The sequence below is a fragment of the Molossus molossus genome, unplaced genomic scaffold (assembly GCF_014108415.1).
Source record: "Molossus molossus isolate mMolMol1 unplaced genomic scaffold, mMolMol1.p scaffold_m16_p_4, whole genome shotgun sequence".
In the NCBI taxonomy this organism is placed as follows: Eukaryota; Metazoa; Chordata; class Mammalia; order Chiroptera; family Molossidae; genus Molossus; species Molossus molossus.
Genome location: NW_023425377.1, coordinates 48412391 through 48425231, shown reverse-complemented (window position 1 = coordinate 48425231; position 12841 = coordinate 48412391). Strand labels below are relative to the sequence as shown.

Below are 12841 nucleotides of genomic sequence, written 5' to 3'. Positions count from 1 at the left end.
AAAAAGGAGCAGGAAAAGCATAGGTCAGAGCTTTCATTGGATTTTCTGTGGGAAAGGCAGGGCAGGGGAAACAGATTAGAATTGGCCAGTTTAAATAATTCCAGCAGGTGTCAGCTATAGGGGCAGCCTCTGGTTGCCTGCTCTCTGGGACAGCAGCAGGCAATTTTGGACAGGGGAAATATTGTTCTGGTGCACGAGAGGCAGATAAAGGGGGTGGCTGGGGCATTGCTTGGTTTGCATCCCAGACTAGCCCTTTGCCATCTCTAAGAACTGATTTGTTCTGGAAGGGACAGCCTTTCCCCAGCCAGCAAGAATTTTATGATAATAAGATATAGAACATAAACCACATAATAAATTCAAGAGGAAACACATCAAATCTGTTTCTCTGTTCCCAACTTCCAGGCCCGAGTCCCGTTCATAGTGGATGCTTAGAAATGGTGGTTGGATAGCCCTGGCTGGTTTCGTTCAGCAGTTAGAGTGTGGCCTGTGGTCCACAGAGACCCGGGTTTGGTTCCCACTAAGGGCACATACCTCGGTTGCAGTTGTCCCCGGCCCTGGTTGGGTCATGTGGGAGGCAGCCACTTGATGTGTCCCTTTCATGTCAATGTTTCTCTCTCTCTTCCTCTCTCTCCCTCCCACTCTATCTGAACAAAAAATGAAAAAATGTCTTCGGTGAAGATAAAAAAAAAAAAAAAAGAAATGGTGGTTAGATGGACAGACAGATGGACAAATGGATGAGTGGGTGTACAAGAGTTTGAGCCAAGGCCAGAGAACAGAGGTTATCATTTCTTGGTGTCATAAACTTACATAGGTTTCCTGGGTCTCTGTCCCCAGCCACGTCTGGTCAATGCCAGCTGCATCTGACTATGACATAAGTGAAGGCCCTTGGCCAGCGGTTCTCCCTGGGGCTTCCATCCAGTCTCTGACAGTGCTCTGCTTCAGAGGAATTCTGCTGGTGTCCTAAAGGCATGCATTTCCCTAAACCAGCCTGTACCCAGCATATATGTCACCTAGGTGTTGAGGCTGGACCAGCTTGTACCACGAATATGGAGGGAGGGGGCAGAGATGGACAGATAAGAGGCGTAAACCTCAAACTTCATTTTCAGGTTTAACCTTTAATTCTTTTGTCAGGGTTTCCCTGGACCCCGAGGAGAGAAAGGCGACCAGAGCGAGCGTGGAGAGAAGGTGGGAAAAGTAGAAAGTGGGGGCAGCTGGACAGGAGATGGGGCAAGAGGACAGAAGGAGGGAGGCAGGTGAAGAAGAGGGAAGAGACAGAAAGGACATGGGAGGCAAGAAGCAGGCAGAGCCCTGGCCAGTTTGGCTCAGTGGTTAGAGGGTCGGCCCATAGACCAAAGGGTCAAGGATTCAATTTCTGATCAAGGGCATGTACCTAGGTTGCAGGTTCAATCCCTGGACCCAGTTGGGGTTATGTGGAAGGCACCCAATTGATATATCTCTCTCATATCAATGTTTCTCTCTCACTCTTTGTCCCTCTTCTTCCTTTCCACTCTATCTAAAAATTAATGGAGAAATATGCTCAGGTGGGGATTAACAAAAAAATAAATAAAAATAGAAAAGAAGGAGGCAGAAAGAAGCAGGGTGGACAGGTAGAGACTGGGATCGGGGTAACAGGCAGGTGGCTGTCAGCCCCAGGCCCAACTCTCAGAGTTGCTGGAGACATCCTAGGCATGGCAGCCATAGCCACACCTCTGTTTCCCTTCTTGTGCAGGGGGAGCGAGGCATCCCTGGCCGGAAAGGAGTGAAGGGCCAGAAGGGCGAGCCAGGACCACCAGGCCTGGACCAGCCATGCCCTGTGGTATGTGTCAGAGCCGGAGGGGAGCCACAGTGAAGGACTTTGCTGCCTCTTGGCAGCATTTCCCCTGTTCTCAGAGCTCAGCTACAAGTACCAGAGGCCACGCTGGCCCTGCCCTGGGATGCTTACACTGACATCACAGAGGGTCCTCTGCTCTGGTCCTGACCCCACCATGGGTGAAGCTTGGGAGATCCGCCCTGTCTATAGAAAGGGAGACCTGGCCAGGGGCAGAGTCTGTTGGCTGAGGTCATTGCACTTCTTTATTCCATTTCTCTGTCCTCAAAGGAGGGTGGGACCACCCTTACCTCTCGGGGTGTCTGTCCTATCCAGGAGGAGGCTTTTTCTGCTCTGGGTGGCCCCATGCTGCCCCGTACCTCTCATCCACATTCCTCTGACCCCTCCCTTCCCTGCTCCCACAGCCTTCTCTTCTCCTGCTCTGTTAGCACAGCTGTGACAGCCCACCCAACCCAGTGCCTGAAACACCCAAAGTTGTTCCCTTTTTCTAAAAGGCAGTGGAGGTAACCTATTTCAGTGGAGCTCAGAAAGACGGAAAACAAGACAGCTGAGTTTCCATATTCATACCTGACTAGATATTCATACCTGGCTACCCCTGTCAGGGGCATGGGGAGAGGGACCTGCAGCCATGTGTGTAGCCAACTTCTAAAGGGAGGTCAGGGACAGGGACCCCCAGAGGCCCAGTCCTCTGTTCTTGAGTGAGTCACTAAGCCCTCTGTTCCTTAGTCTCCTTATCCATACAATGGGGGTGCTAATCCCACCTTCAGATGGTTTTGAAGAAGCAATGAGAAAAAGACATGAAAATCTGAGTGGTTAGCAAACAAAAAAGTACCAAGTACAGCACGGAACAGGGCAGCCCTGCAGATCCAGCCCCTGTACCAATACTTCCCTCCAAGACTCGAAGCCTGTGTCTTCGAAACAGTAAAATCCTAAATGCAGAAGCAAGCAAGGGGCACTGGACTGTTCTAGGGGCCTGCCCTGCAGTACGTGGCCTGGCCTGTTGTGTGCTGGGCTATGCTTTGCTGTCATCTGCCCTGCCCCTCAATCCTGCCTGCCCCTCCCCACCACCCCCAGACCCCAGCCTGCACCCTGCCAGATGCACATTGGACAGAATGGGAATGTTCTTGCCCCAGGTTCCACCAGGGATAATAAGTCAGCCTTTATCCCTCTCCATCCCCCATCTTCTAGACCGTCTGAGGACGCCCCCAACCCCACCCCCCACTTACTCTGATTGCTGAGCTATAATGACTGATAGCTTCCAGATAATCCCTGCCCAGGTTCCACCCTGCTGGCCTCCTCCTGACCCCTGTGGCTCAGATCCAGACACAGAGACCAGAATGGGCCACATGCAGGGGGATCCCACTTCCTAAATCATCCATACACCCTTCGATTCCTGAAAACTCTCAGGCCCCCAGAGTGAGGAACTAGAGCAAGGGTGAGGAACCTTTTTCTGCCAAGGGCCATTTGGATATTGATAACATCATTTGTGGGCCATACAAAATTATCAGCTTAAAAATTAGCCTGCTATATTTGGTCAAACATTTAATTAACTCACCCCTAATGTGATGGCTGGAACTGTTTCTCATTGGTGAAGCGTGTGATGTTAGCTGGTACTGATCTCAAGGGCCATATATGACCCACAGGCCAGACGTTCCCCACCCCTGGTCTAGAGCCACTGTCATGGCCCACCAGGCAGGAAGCCATGCAGCCCCTCAGCAGATGTCCAGCATAAGCCCAGTACTCCAATGTCCTCCTGGTTCTACGCACTGCACAGGTGTCCCAACAAAGCCCCATAGGGGTACACTCAGGACAAGTGCAGTGAGGAGTGGTCTGTCCCATGACTAGGTTGCCTGGGTGAACAGGCAGGCATTTGGGTCATGTTTCAATGGGGTCCAGCAACCTCACATGGTAGCTCCCTGAGCTGTACATCCCTACACCCTGGGCAGGAATGTGCCAGCATAGAGAGCTGACAAGCCCCTGCCCCCATCACTAAAAACTTCTTCCTTTCCAGGGTACTGACGGGCTGCCCGTGCCTGGCTGCTGGCATAAGGTACTTTGCAGGGGAGTCTCTAGGACAGACAGAGAGGAGTCAGAGGACAAGAGGGGCCTGGGGGTGGGTATCTTCCAGCTCCCTACACAGTGACTAAATAGCCAGGTGTCATAGACCTAGTTTTGACACTCCCATGGTGTTGGTGTGGCCTCAGGTTTGGGGCCATAATCCTGGGTAATTATGCACAGCCCACCCTGTTGGTTGCACAGGGTCACTCAGCACCTGACTCAGCCAGTGCAAAGCCATCAGTGGCCCCTGGAACTTTGTCCAAACTGTCCCCCTGAGAGAGGGTGGAAGCCAGGAGCCTGGGACTAGGCGATGGGGGCCTGCCATTTTCTGAGGAAATGGGCAGGATGGATGAGGTCCAGACCAGGGAGGGGGCCCCTCCTCACCTTCAGTCGTTCTCTCCTTTTCCAGTGATCCTCAGTACCCAGCCACAACCTATAGAGACCTGTGTGGACATTTTTAATTCTTGTAAAAACAAAACAGTAATATATTGACCTTTTTTCATGGAATGCACTACCTGTGGCCTTTAACCTTTGAGTGTGTGCCCAGCCCAGCCCCAGAACGATCAGCATGTGAAGCTGGCAGGAACATGGACAGGCAATTGGGGAACTGTGTACTTGAGGGACAACCACAGGACTTGGCTCTCCTGGGAAGGAGACGAAGGTGAAGGTGCCTGGCTCAGATGAGGCTGCAAAGATGCCAGGTTGGGCCTGATTAGCAGAGAGACTCTGGCTGCCCGGCTGCCCGGCTGCCCTACAAAAGCCTGCCCCCTGAAGCTCCAAAGCCCCCCTGGGGGCCACATGGAATACAGACGACCACTGAAGCTGCTCATGGCTCTTCAGCCAGAGCCAGCTGCCCACCCTCTCAAACCCTCCTGGACCCTGGTTAACCAAGGCAGAACAAAACTCCTGCCTAGCACTTACAGCTGGGCACTGGGAGCTGAGCTGTAGAAAGCACTCCAAGTAGGTCTAGCTCTCACCAAGTTCATTAGGCTTCAGGAAGCCAGCCTGAATGAGAACACATGTCCTCTGGCCAGGAGTACAGGCCAAGCACTGTGATCACCACTACATGGACCCAACTACAGGGAGCCCCATGGTCCCCGAGTGTAGAAGATAAAGAGGCCTATGCTGGAGTAGCTGCTGCTTCCTGTCTATCTCCCCCTGGCCCTCCCCGCAAGCAGGACTGTGATGAGACTTTGACAGCCTGAGGAGATGGGCCTCCAGCTCAGAGTTTGGGTGTCACTAGTCCCAGTCTCCCACCCCAGAGAACTCCAGTTAGGTAGCTAAAAGCAGTCCGCTAGGTGAACTGTGCAGATGAAGAGAACCTCAATGTTGTTCCTAGTCAGCCCAAGCAGGAGCCGGCGACCTAAGAATCAGTGCTCTAAGGAAAGGCTTCCCCACCTCTGACAAAGGTCCCCAGCCACCAACTCTGGCCCAGCTACTTGCCTCCCCTCTCTGTGTGGATGGATACTGCTCTGTGTAATAAACCATAAATTTGTGTCTGGTTGTGTCTGTCCTTGAAGACTGTCCCTGGGGCACCTCTGGCTGAGGTTTCAGCCTGGTCATTGCAAAGGAGGGACAGGGAACTCTCCCTGGGTCAGAGCCACCCCAAAAACCAGAAGAAGTAGTTCAGGGTTAGGGCAAAAATGGGGTTTGGAGTTTGGAAGATACAGACTGAAGGCCTAGTCCTACCATGTACCAGCTGAGCCTTCTGGACAGTCACATCACTGAGCAAAGTGACCAACAACTGCTACCTAGAAAATCACCCCAGAACTTGTTGCGTTAAAACAATGATCATGTATACTTCTTAACAGTTCTTGGGTTAATGGGATCAGCTAGGTGGCTGTGGCTCAAGCTCTGCCACACCTGCCGGTTCATGCTGGCTGTCAGCTGGAGGTCAGATAGCCAGACACCTAGCCCTGGCCTCTCCATGTGGTCTGGGTTCCTCATGCTGGATTCCAAGAGTGAATGTTCCATGGTGAACCAGGTGAAAGCTGTGTCACCTTTCATGGCCAAGACTCAGAATTCATGTGGTGTCACTTCCTGCTATAATCAATGGTCAAGTTTTCAAGGGAAAAGTGTCAACTTCATATTTTAAGGAAAAAATGTGGGTAGATCTTGTTGCAGCCCTCTTAGAAAATTCAACCTGCCACCTCATCTGTAAAAAGGTCAGTGACGCCTACAATCCAACTATGTTTAATGAGAACTAACTACATGGAATACAAGAACCCAGGGCAGGGCAGGCACCTGGCAGTTCCCATGATTCTGATTCCTCCCCACTCTAAGACCAAACAAGGGCCATAGTCTTGCAAAGCATTCTACAACACTTATTCCAGCCGGTCCTTATAACAACCCTGAGAGAGGGACCCAGCGAATATGCCCATTTCACAGATGACAAAACCAAGCACATCTGGGATGGTAAAGACAAGAAGGGGCCTACAGTGACACCATCCCAGGCCTTCTCCTTCCAAGAACTGAGGCCTAAGGAGGGCCACCATTTGGGTAGTCCCCCTGACCCCCACTAAGTGTCCTCACTAAGCAGAAGAGGCCCAGCCACACACGGACTAAGAGGACTGTGTCAAGTCCTCACCTCTGTCTGCCTCAGTTGCTGGTGATAAGTGGCAGGCCCACTGCTTAGCCAGTTGTCTGGGTCACCAGGGAAGCCGAAAGTGTGAAAAGGAGGAGAAACAGTGGGGCTGTGATGACTGATGAACATCACAAGCTGTCCAACTGTTCTTTGGTGTTCCAACATAACCTCACAAATCTATTGCATTCTACAGTTTGTAAATTCGCTCTTCCCTCCACCCAAGTACCTCATGGATCCCCACAACAGCCCTGTGAAGGAGGGAGCCTATGTGATTCATGTCACTTTTTTTATTTTACATGTTGGGAAACCAAGGCTCTGAGGGAGTAGTCATCTGCCTAGGGATAAACAACCAGGATTATCTTTCCGAAATCACTTAGTGTACAGAGTCTCTAAGCAGCTCCATGACACTGGGTGACTAGCAGGCAGATCCTTTTTGGGGAAGAAACCACATGTTTCCTCTTACCCAGATAAGAGGGGGTCCCCTTCCTGCTCCTTTGAGTAGGACAAGGCCAGTCATGGCCCATTGCTGCCCTCTTGTGGCCTCACACAGTGTATCCTCAGGTCTGCAAATTTTTCAGCTGCAAACGGCAAATTTCAGAGCCTACAGATTGTTCCAAGAGCTTGAGGTGGGGACAAGAGGCTACAGAAGAGTGAATGACTTTCTCAAGCTCCCAGCTGAGACATGCGAGTGCCCTGCCTCACAGCTGAGCGTTAAGGATCAAGGGTTTCATATCTTCCTGCCAAGAAATTACCCCCTTCCAGAAGAAAGGGAAGCACATTTTTGAACCCACTGTGTGCCATGGCAGCTAAACTAATCATAAAAATTCCTACACCATGAGAATAGTGTGCTGACCCAGATCTGCCTCCTCCTGATCCCTAGGAAACTACATGAGATGCTTTTGGTTGTCACAAAGACTGGGGGACACTCCTTGCATTCAGTGGGCAGGGTCAGGGATATCAAACATCTGAAAGGCCTTCCCCATGATGAATCATCTCAATGAGAATGCCAATGCTGCCTGCATTGAGAAACACCATGACCCGGGTTCAAATTTTTTTTTTTTTTACAGAAGGTACTTTTTATTTTTCTGTTTTTTTGTTTGTTTTTATCTTTATTGTTGAATGTATTACAGATGTTCCTCATTTTTCCCCCATTGACCTCCTCCTCCCCACTCCTGTCCCCCTCCCGATTTTTCCCACATTGTTGTCCGTGTCCATTGGTTATGCATATAAGTTCTTCGGTTTATTTCTTCCCACTCCCAACTCCTTTCCCTTTGAGGTTTGTCAGTCTAGCAACCAATTTGCACTTCTTAATCCCTTCACATTTTTCACCCATTCCCCCAAACCCCCTCCCATCTGGCAACCTATGAGAATGTTTCTGTTATGCCTGTTCGTTTTGTTTGTACATTCAATTGTCGATAGATATGTATTCATTGCCATTTTGTTTGTTCATATATTTTATCTTTTTCTTCAAAAAGACCCTTCATCATTTCATATAATAATGGTTTGGTGGTGATAAACTCCTCTAACTTTTCCTTGTCTGGGAAACTCTTTATATGGCCATCGATTCTAAATGACAGCTTGACAGAATAGAGTAATCTGGATTGTAGGTTCTTGCTTTTCATCACTCTGAATATTTCTTGCCACTCTCCCTGGCCTGCAAAGTTTCTTTTGAGAAATCAGCTGACAGTCTTATGAGAACTCCCCTGTAGGTAATTAATTGCTTTTCTCTTGCTGCTTTTAAGATTCTCTCTTTGTCTTGAACCTTTTGCATTTTGATGATGATGTGTCTTGGTGTGGGTCTCTTGGGGTTCATCTTGTTTGGGACTCTCTGTGCTTCCTGGACTTGTATGTCTGTTTCCTTCACCAAGTTAGGGAAGTTTTCTGCCATTACTGTTTCAAATAGGTTTTCGATTTCTCATTCTCTCGCTTCTCCTTCTGGCATCCCCAAGATGCGAATGTTGGCACACTTGAAGTTGTCCCAGAGGCTCCTTACACTATCCTCATTTTTTTGGATTCTTTTTTCTTTTGGCTGTTCTGATTGGGTGTTTTTTGCTTCCTTATATTTCAAATAGATGGTTTGCTTCTTGGCTTTACTTTACTATTGAATCTGTGTAAATCCTTCTTTATTTCAGTTAGTGCCTCCTTCATTTCTGACTGTGCATCCTTCATTTCTGACTGGTCCTTTTTTATGCTCTTGAGGCCCTCCCTAAGTTCACTGAGGTTCTCACTAAGTTCATTGAGCATCCTTATAAGCAGTATTTTGAACTCAGCATCTGTCAGGTTGCTTATCTCCATTTCGCTTAGTTCTCTTCTTGGGGATTTGTTCTGTTCTTTCATTTGGGACCTGTTTCTTTGTCTCCTCATTTTGGCTGCCTCCCTGTGTTTGTTTCTATGTATTACTTAACAAGAGGTATGGGGCTAGCTGAGACCAGATGCTGCTTGTTTGAAAAAATTTAGGAAAACCTAAAGCAGGATCCAAGCCAGGCCAATCCTATAGTTAAGCAACTGGCAACAGCTTGGGTGGGCCTGAAAGCTGGGTGGGGCGGGGCCTCAGGGAATCACCAGGGTGGGGCTACCAGTGTGAGCCAGGTTGCTGGAGTCCCAGATAGGGCAGCTGCCTGCCGCCCCAGGGAAGGGCTCACCAAAGGAACAAAGGCCTCTGACAGCATGTTTGTCCTGGAAAAAGCCCCCTCTCCAGCCCTCGCTCCAATGCCAAAGGACTCAGTTCTTCCCTGTATGTCTCTGGTGCCACTCCAGCTGCCTCTCCTCCAAGCTTAGAGGGAGTGAGTCTGACAAGTCCCTGCACGGGCCCTTTAAGAGGAGCTGCCTGGGGCTCCAGCCACCTCGGCCTCCCTGAGCCTCAGTTCCACTGGTTTTTCCAGCCAGAAGTTATGGGGACTTCTGTTCCTGGCACTAGAACCCTGAGCTGGGCGCCTGATGTGGGACGGGGATCCCGCAGTCCTCAGGGAGGACCTTCCCAGCAGAGGTGTCCTCCTGATTTTTATCCGCCACACATGGATGTGGGACCAGCCCCTCCGCCTCCACCCCTCCTACCAGAATTGACTTGGCTGCTTCTTTAATTCCGTAGTTGTAGGACTTCCATTCAGCTTGATTTCAGATGGTTTTGAATGATGGTTGTTCTGTAGTTTAGTTGTAACTTTGATGTGGTTGTGGGAGGATGCGATACCGAGTTTACCTATGCCGCCATCTTGACCAGAAGTCCTGGGTTCAAATTTTAACTCAGCAACTTCCTCCCATTCCCTGCCCTCTTGGGCTCTAAGGCGGGGCCTGAGATAATGAATTGAGGATTACTTAGACTGGGCCCAGAGGCAGAAATGAAGGGGCTTTTCTGAGCAGGAAGGAGAGACTTCCTGGTATCCTGCCCCATGTTGTAGATATTCTTGGCCCAGGAAATGGCCTAGTTGGGAGACCTGACTTAACCTCCAACTGTATTGTTGCCTGACCCTGAACATCCAGTGAGTGAGATGTGGGCTGGGACTGGCTGCAGCCTTCTTATCCTCAACTCTGAGACTGAAAGAGCCCTAAGCCAACCTAACTTCTCTGAGTTGCCCTGGGCCACAAGACAGGCTTGTGTTTCAGCTCAAGAGAATACCAAAGATGGGCCCCAAAGGGTTGCCTGTGGCTTAGACTTTTTTCTGAGGTCAAGCTCCCTCTCCCCTGTATGTGGGAAAAACTCTAGGTTAATTTGGGAGGACTTTTTTTTTTTTTTTCAAGAATCATACATAAGATTCGATTCAGCTTTACAATTAAAAGTAAACTCTATCCAGTTTAGAAGATGAAAAAGTTCTGGAGGTGGATGGTGGTAATGGTTGCGCAATGTGACCATACTGGATGCTATACACTTACCTATACACTTAAAAAAGGTTTTTGTCATTCCCATGCACCGGCCCTGACAGGGTTGTGGGTTCAATTCTGGGGAGGGGGGGCATGCAGGAGGCAGCCCATCAATGTTTCCATCTCTCCCTCTCCCTCACCCTCTAAAATCAATAAAATGTATTTTTTTAAAATGATTAAAATGGTCGATTTTAAGCTATGTACACGTTACTACAATTTTAAAAAAGAACTCCAAATGTTCTTTAATAAATGCCTTAATAAACATTTTACATTTGTATGGGGTAAGGGATGATCAAAGCAGAAAGGGGTTCTCTAGGGTTCATCAAAGTAGAAAGTCCCAGTGCCCCATCCCAGGAGGGGATGTCTCTCTGCTATTTCAGCTTTTCATGCCCGTTGAGGGCGTTTTCCTCTCACTCCCTGGACTGGGAGTCAGGCCGGCCTGAGTTGGAGCCCAGCCTGTGCTACCCACTTGCTGTGTGTCTGAGAGCCAAGCCCCTTCCAGTTCTAGACCTTGGTTTCCTGGCCATGAACTTACCAGACGGCTCTGGAGTCCTCCCAAACCCCCCCCCCCCACACACACACACACACACTTTGACTCCATTAGCACTGATACAGCTCCCGTTCACCCTGCCTGAAGTCCCAGTGAACACTCACAGGGAAGGCGACTCAGAGACTGAACCCAGGGCAGCGGACGAGGCCAGGAGAGCTCAGACCCCTTCCCGGGACAGCGGCGAACTCACCCGGGAACCCTTCCTGAGGGAGACCGCAGGGCCTGGAGGGCGAGACCCGAGGTACGACGCAGGCCAAGGGCTGGGGCAGCACTCAGCAAGGACAGCACAAACCCCGCTCCCGCGCGGCCATTTCCACGGAACTACTTGGCTGTAGGAAGCCTGCCGGGATCGTTCACGGGACGAAGTCACTAACCCAAAAGGAACCCCGGGAGGGGAGGGGAGGGGAGGGGGCGGGGAGGGGAGGGGAGGGGGCGGGGAGGGGAGGGGGCGGGGCGGGGCGGGGGCGGGGCGGGGCGGGGCGGGGCCGCGGCTCCGTTCCGCGCTAGTCTCCGCGGACTGCCCCCGGCGCCATGGCCGCCGATCCGCACGGGAAGGCAGAGACCCTGGCTCGGAGGCGGCGGCTGCTCAGGTACCGAGACGGCGGCGCGGGCGGCGCGGGCGGCGCGCACGCACGACGCACGCACGTGCTGCGAGGAGCCCAGCCCGCGCGGCCTCGCGGGACCTTAGCCTCTCAGCAGACTCGGCCCAGCGTAGCGAGTCAGAGCGGTTGTTTCAGCTGCCGCGTGCCCTGCGGCCGTCCCCTTGGCCCGCCCTGCGACTCAGCAGCCGAGCCCACCCGCAGCCGCTGCCGAGCTCTTGGCAGCTTTACCCCTGAGAAGGCCTCTGTGCCTGGCACCCGGGAGAACCTCGCCCAGGGGCGGCCCGCCACCGAACCGGGTCCTGGCCTGAGAGTGACCCATTAAGGGACTGGAGTTGAGACGAAGGGAGAGGGTGGGGAGTCGTTTCACTGGCCGCCGTAGAGAATGTCTCCCGTAGGCCTGTGTGAGGTCCTCGGTGGGAGATGGGGCACGAGGAAGCCTCTGGCTGGAACTTGGAGTTGGCAGCCAGCAGGGCAGCGGGGTAACTTAGCTGACAAGAACCTCTGAGGACCGCGAGCCAGCCACCTAACGGGGGTGCCCTCCCTACCTTTTCTGGGGCGGCCACCTTTTCCCGGGATTCAAGGGACTGAGGTGGGCACGTGCAGAAATGAACAAGGCCACGTAACTTTCTAATGACTTAAACAATTTAAGTTTTAGCAACTGCTTACCCCCTCCGTTTCCTCCTTTCCAGTAGTCACCTATGGAGTGAGGGAACTGGAGGCAGGGAAGCAACATGATTCCCTTCAAGCTTTTGTCCTTTCCAGAAACTGGAAGGTGCGAGGGAGGCTTGTGATGGGTGGACTTTTCCCTTCAGGTCTTAAGACATGGCTGTCCACTTTTTTTTTTTTTTTTTTTTTTTTTGCCTGTCTCCACAGCTCTTCCTGCAGACTCTTTTTTCCTGAGGATCCTATTAAGATTGTCCGGGGCCAAGGGCAGTACATGTATGATGAACAGGGAGCAGAATACATTGATTGCATCAACAATGTGGCTCACGGTCAGTACTATCCCTCAGGCTGGCTGGGCAGAACAGGAGGCCAAGGCTGTGAACCTGGTCCAAGGGTGATCCTGAGGTGCAGAGAGGTATGGAGGACTTGGGCTGAATTGAGCAGAGGAGGCCAAGTCTTTCTGGTGAGGCTGTAGAAGTTTTCAAGCAGGAGCTGTGCTAAACCAGACAGTATTCAGAGACCCATGTCTGGGAGTCCAGTTCCACTTGAGACTGGTGGCAAGCCTAGAGAGCAGCAGTCAGCGATGGTCTTCCCTGGCCAAGTGCTGGGGGTCATGGCAGGGCTACAGCCCCAGTGATCATCTCAGGCCCTGGGCAAGAAAGCTGAAGTAGTAATTCACTTATCCAGATCGGGCTGCCAGA

The 12841-nt window shown here is 51.4% G+C and overlaps 2 protein-coding genes across 5 annotated transcripts in view; both read left to right on the top strand.

Annotated features, from left to right (window-relative positions):
- COL23A1 (collagen type XXIII alpha 1 chain) overlaps nt 1–4381 on the top strand; it is a 453398-nt gene extending 449017 nt beyond the window's left edge. The window contains exons 26-29 of the mRNA XM_036241559.1: nt 1132–1185; nt 1730–1816; nt 3840–3878; nt 4296–4381. Of these exons, the coding sequence (XP_036097452.1) occupies nt 1132–1185; nt 1730–1816; nt 3840–3878; nt 4296–4298 (183 nt within the window). The 3' untranslated portion in view covers nt 4299–4381. The remainder of the gene's footprint in view (nt 1–1131; nt 1186–1729; nt 1817–3839; nt 3879–4295) is intronic.
- Nucleotides 4382–11395: 7014 nt separating this feature from the next.
- PHYKPL (5-phosphohydroxy-L-lysine phospho-lyase) overlaps nt 11396–12841 on the top strand; it is a 43028-nt gene continuing 41582 nt past the window's right edge. For all 4 annotated transcript variants that reach the window (XM_036241563.1, XM_036241560.1, XM_036241561.1 and 1 more), the window contains exons 1-2: nt 11396–11465; nt 12351–12469. In XM_036241563.1, coding sequence (XP_036097456.1) covers nt 11407–11465; nt 12351–12469 — 178 coding nt within the window. In that variant the 5' untranslated portion in view covers nt 11396–11406. The remainder of the gene's footprint in view (nt 11466–12350; nt 12470–12841) is intronic.